The sequence below is a fragment of the Homarus americanus genome, unplaced genomic scaffold (genome assembly GCF_018991925.1).
Source record: "Homarus americanus isolate GMGI-L3 unplaced genomic scaffold, GMGI_Hamer_2.0 scaffold56651, whole genome shotgun sequence".
Classification (NCBI taxonomy): Eukaryota; Metazoa; Arthropoda; class Malacostraca; order Decapoda; family Nephropidae; genus Homarus; species Homarus americanus.
This window is the reverse complement of record NW_024748514.1, coordinates 1-6182: the sequence shown is the minus strand read 5'-3', so window position 1 is coordinate 6182 and position 6182 is coordinate 1. Positions and strand designations below refer to the sequence as shown.

Sequence of the window (6182 nt, the reverse complement as noted above, 5' to 3'; positions counted from 1 at the left end):
TTGCACAAGAGATAAAAATTAATCACCTGTATCACATAACAGTAATGATTTAAGAGTAAAAGTGTATATCTACGTATAAAGTATTCCACATACACGTAAGTATAAATAAAAAGTTTGTGATGATCGGACAACGTCCATTTCGGTTAACGTCACGTTTCCAAGAACGTATCTAGGACGTTAACCGGCACATGACTGTACTTAACCCAAATTTTTACCCAAATTGTAAAAAAATTTTCATGTGTTTTCTCTGTGGTGGCCACAAGATGGTTGGAAGGCCACTCACTCCTCAGAATGCCAGCAGCCACCACAATAGTGGCACTGCTCAGTTAGAATTCATTTCCCAGTTTGTGTTCAGTTATGTGTTTGTGTTACTGTGTACCCTTATTCAAGGTGAGTGGGTAAAGACCATCAAGTTCAAGTGAAAGCAGTGGTGATAATACCTAATTTAATGCTTATTACTTTCTGGGTCTCAAAATTTCCTTAAGAATGCATCTCAACTTTATAATGGAGGTACAGTGCTGTAGGTGCTCCTCTACTTGCGAACAAGTTATGTTCCTGAGGCTTGTTTGTAAGTCCAATTGTTTGTAAGTCCAACTTTACTCTTGTGGATACCAAACATATTGTAAAATATTAAAAGATTATGGATATTTAGTACAGCTATACCCTTTAATACAGCTTTAAAACCTGGCTCACTCTTCTCTTAGGTAATGTTTGTTTTATCTGGAATTTTCTTCAAAATAATCCAGTCTCATCCACATTAAATACCTGTTCTGGCAGGTAACCTCCCTCAGTGATGATGTTTGTATCTCTCAAAGTTTGGAAGTTGAATGTTCTTAAGTACAGTAGAGGAGCACCTGTACTGTATATGGGAAAAATGGTTTCACGATACGGAAAAATTTTCTGGAATGGAACAGTTCTTCTTTAGGGTAAGAATTTATGTATGAGAGGACTTGATGATGATGGCTCTGCACTATATAAACTTTTTCCATCAAACTTTTTAACATTAAACCTGATTACCTATAGTCTTATACAGTTTTTCAACCTACATTATGTACAGTAATTATATTTAGAATATTTTAATTTTGCAAATTGAATTTGTCACGTCGTTTTGATTTATAAATTGTACTTTTTTATAAGAATATTATCTAAGGCAAAATATTTTTTTTCAGATACTGTGACGTCACATCTCAAGGCCAGGTGTAACTAAGTAGAAGTTCACAATGTCAAGCAGAGATAAAAAGTTCTTCTGTGAGGAATGTGGCAAACAGTTTAGCTTAAAGTCTACTCTTCAGACTCATTTACTTGTACACAATGGTATGAAGAAGTTTGAATGTGAGGAATGTGGAAAACATTTTACAGTTAAGGGTGATCTCAAGAGACATGTATTAACACACAGTGATATAAGAAAGTTTGAATGTGATGAATGTGGGAAACATTTTTCACAAAAGATCCATCTCAACAAACATGTACTTGTACACAATGGTATAAAGGAGTTTGAATGTGGCGAATGTGGAAAACATTTTGCACGAAAAGATACTCTCAAATCACACATACTTGTACATACTGGTATAAAAGAGTTTCAGTGTAATGAATGTGGGAAACATTTTGCACATAAGAGTCATCTCAAGACACACTTATCTTTACACAGTGGTGTAAAAGAGTTTGAATGTGAGGAATGTGGGAAACATTTTGCAGTTAAGGGTGATCTGAAGAGACATGTATTAACACACAGTGGTATAAGAAAGTTTGAATGCGATGAATGTGGGAAACATTTTGCACGTAAGAGTCATCTCAAGAGACACATTCTTGTAAAAAGGAGTGTAAAGAAATTAGAATGTGATGAATGTGGGAAACAATTTATACGCAGGAGTCATCTCAAGACACACGTACTTGAACACAGTGGTACAAAAGTTCGAAAGTGATTAATATGGGAAATGTTTTTCCCAAAAGGGTCATCACAGATATCAGAAACTTGTGTATGATATTAACCAAAACCATAATTTTAAAAATGTTAGAATGATTTTGTAGAAGTGAAATGTGCACCTAAACTTTAATACAGCTATCTCTTGCTATACAAATAGCTTATATTCCTTGAAATTCATTTAAATGAATTTTTGTGGAGTGAATAATACAGCATAAGGGAAATATATTTTACCTCAAAAAATTTAATTGGTTCTTGAACAACAAGAAATTTACCTAACTACAGTACGGTACTGGAATTCTGTATCTAACTACAGTACTGCAATTTTGTATCTAACTACAGTACTGGAATTTTGTATCTAACTACAGTACAGTACTGGAATTTTGTATCTAACTACAGTACAGTAGACCCTTGCCATTCGCGGGTGTGTGATTCACGGTATCGACTATTTGCAATAAGCAAATGGTGGCTAGCTTACGAGCCTCTCCTGTAGCACAACAAGTTACTCCCACACACCCGCAGTTTCTCCTCTCCCTTGTTTGCGCTCAACCATTGCCTGTGATGCATCATCTCTTGTGATGTGCTCAAAACTTAGTGTTTCTGTGTGAAATGGCCCCTAAAAGACTGCCTAGTGTCAGTGCTAGTGATGTTAGTGGAAGGAAATGTAAAAGGCAGAAGTCAATGATGACTGACAAAGGAAGTTGAATTATTAGACAAGTTAAAGGAAGGGATGAGTGCTGCTGCTGCTGGTCGGTTGATTGGTATAGGTAGTATACAGTAGTGCACTTGGGTAGTATAAGTTGCTAATCGTGGTTTTGCCTATTCACACCACTCCTTGAAACCTAAGCCCTGCAAATAACTAGGGTTTACTGTACTGAAGTTTGGTATCTAACTTCAGTACTGGAATTCTGTACAGTATCTAACTACTGTACTGTAATTTTGTGTCTTAACTACTGTATTGTAATTTTGTGTTTTACCTACAGTACTGTAATTCTGTACGTAACTGCAGTACTGTAATTACTACCTGTTTTCTTCCACATTTGTAATTCCTCCTTCACTAGTGGTGTCTTTCCTGATAAACTGAAAATTGCTAAAGTCCACCCGGCATATAAAAAATCTGGGGACAAAGGTCTCTTCAAGAACTACCGCCCCATATCAGTCCTCCCAGCCTTGAGTAAGATACTGGAAAAGCTAGCATGTAATAGACTAAATTCCTTCTGGAATGCCAATGACATCTTTACAGACACCAGTTTGGATTTAGAGCTAGAAGGTTGACTGAGAGTGCTCTGCTATCCTTTACTAATGACATCTTAAATTCCTTTGATGACAGTCAGTTCACAGTCGGTATATTCTTGGACCTCTCTAAAGCTTTCGATACTGTCGACCATACCCTCCTCCTTTCAAAGCTTGAACATTACGGCATTAGGGGCCTGTCCCACAATTGGTTTACCTCATATCTGTCCAACAGGATGCAGTATGTCTGTTATAATAACCACCAATCTGACTCCTCGCCTATCTTGTATGGAGTCCCCCAAGGTTCAATTCTCGGTCCAGTACTGTTTTTGTTGTACATAAACGACATAGTCCACGCCAGCCCACTCATAAAATACAACTTATTTGCAGACGATAGTAATCTCTATGCTAGCAACTCAGACCTCCATTCCTTGATGAGAGCTATGAACACTGAATTAACTAAAGTCGGGACCTGGATAATACTTAATAAACTGATCCTAAATCTTGAGAAAACCCACTACACGATCTTTCACAGAAGAAAAAACTTACCTCCAGACTTGGACCCCCTGTACCTTGGTAATATAGTCCTCAAACACGAACAAAATACTAAATTCCTCAGAGTTATTGTTGATGAGAAACTTAACTGGAGAAACCACATACAAGCCATACACAGTAAAATCAATAAACAGTGCGGTATCATGTATCACACTCGACAGTCACTCACTCTCACAGCACTGAAAGAAATCTATCATGATCTTGTTTACCAACACCTGATACACTGTCACACACTATGGGGGGCCTCTGGCTCTTCAAAAACACAATCTCTGGTTACTGCACTAAAGAGAGTTGTACGGACAATGACCTACTTGAAAAAAACAGATCACACAAACGAAAAATTTGCTATATTGAAATTTTTAAAATTCGAAGATATTAACACTTACTGCTGTGTCCTCTTTGTTTACAAATCTATCAATCACTTGCTTGACAATAATTACTTCCAGTTCCGGAATAATCAGAAATACAACTTAAGGCACCCAGAGCTACTAAGACCACCCCCCATGCGCTCCTCTCAGTCCCAGACCTCCATAAAATATCATGGTGTGAAGGTATGGAACAACTTACCCCCACCCATCCGAGCAAAGACTGCGCTCCCTTCCTTTAAATCATCTCTAAAAAAATATCTATTGTCGAAATATTAATATTTCTTGTAACACTTACTATATTTACAGTACAGTACCTGCTTTTATTGTACCACCAAATCCGTTTTATCGGAAATTATCATGTAAATAAATAAGTAATTACCATTGCAATACACATAATTGCCAACTAGACATAATCCTGAAAGCTCCGTCCTCTTGTTCAACCTTATTACTGCACAACCCAGGTTGTAGTGCTCCCCCATTATACTTATGTTTTTAAATTCCACTCTAATTTATATGTATACAGTCAACCCTCACTTTACGCGGTTAATTCAACCCACAGGGTACCGCGGAAAGTGAGAAACGCGTAAAGTGAACAACATAACATATGGGATTAATTGAAATAGAGACCGGGTCGACCCCCAAACTCCACTTTTTGACAACACACAACTATGTTGTAGTAAAAATATTATCTTAACTTTATGATGGTATGCACACACAATTAATAATTAAGAGAAATATCAATAATATTAGGTTTTTAACACTTACATTAGTAGAAAAGATGGCTGGGCACACGGGGATGGACGGTTGGTTCCGAGGCAGAGGGCAGATTATTGGCCCTCACCTGTATCATTTGTATCAATTGTATCACTATCCACCACAAAGGCTTGCAGGGCCTCTTTGTCAAACCCCTCAAAGTCCATATAAGTCCATATCCTCACTATAATTATCACTATCACTGACTTGGGCCGGCTGTGGTGGGTGGCGGGTGAAGAACTCGGTAATGTTTTGATGAACGGGCGACCTTGTGCGCACCATGCTCGTGCCGCTTACACAACATGGCGGATGGCGGGAGGTTTGGATCCAAAAATGGCGCGGCTCGCCAGCCGTTCTCCGCGTAAAGGGGTACACGCACCGCGGAATGTGAGCATTCCTGTTTCGGCAGGGTACCGCTTAAACGTGGAAACGCGGAATGTGGGACCGCGTAAAGCGAGGGTTGACTGTATGTGTGTGTATATATGTATGTATGTACAGTGACCCCTCCGTTAACAAACTCAATCCGTTCCAGAAGGTCTTTCGTTAACCGAAAAGTTCGTTAACCGAAACCATTGCTTCAATGGGTTTTTGGGTAATTGGTTCCAGCTCACCGAAAATTTCCTAAATTCAACAAAAATAGTAGAAAAGTTCACTTACTTTGAGGTGTGTATGTAGAAGGCTCCTGGATGATGATGATGATGATGGGATTTAGAATGGGGGTGGAGGAGAAGGAAGAAGAGAAGGCATTGGGGTGGAAGAGAAGTCACCCCATGGCGCCATTTCACCCATAAAATTTTAGCTCTCTTGGTGTAATTCAAGATTATTTTCTTTAAATCAACACTGCACTGCATTATATATTGTCAATATGTAAAATATATTTCAAAATGACCAATAATTTGCTTGGAAACACAGAAAAAAAGCGTTTAGTTGAAGAGAGTCTCAAGCAAGATGTTACCTCCAGTGAAAACAGAGAGAGACTAACTCCTGTTTGCTGTGTTAAGAGGCTGGATGCCGCGCATTAAACTAGTCACTTTACCTTCAATTATGTTCAATAATTGTTAAAATGACTAAAAAATTGAATATTAAACTTTTAAAATTATTGAATAGTATAAACTTCTTGATATTTACTAAAATAGTAAGGAATTAAAGCCCTAAAACCGATTAATGTATTGGCGGACTGATACTAAAGCTGGTTGCCCGGTCAGTGCAAGCGAAAACATGTTGAGGTCGGTTCGTAAGAACTTCGTTAACCGAATTTTTTTTCGTTAACCGAATTGAAGATCCTTATGGAAGGCAGTTCGTTAATCGAAATTACGTTAACCGAGGTGTTCGTTAAACGAGGGGTCACTGTA

The 6182-nt window shown here is 38.1% G+C and overlaps 1 protein-coding gene across 1 annotated transcript; it reads left to right on the top strand.

Annotated features, from left to right (window-relative positions):
- Positions 1-263: 263 nt before the first annotated feature.
- On the top strand, positions 264-1761 carry LOC121880356 (gastrula zinc finger protein XlCGF49.1-like; the record flags this gene model as incomplete). The annotated part of the gene is made up of 2 exons (XM_042387509.1): positions 264-390; positions 1360-1761. Coding segments are annotated over exons 1-2 (529 nt in total), but the record flags the coding sequence as incomplete, so codon positions are not given.
- Positions 1762-6182: the final 4421 nt, after the last annotated feature.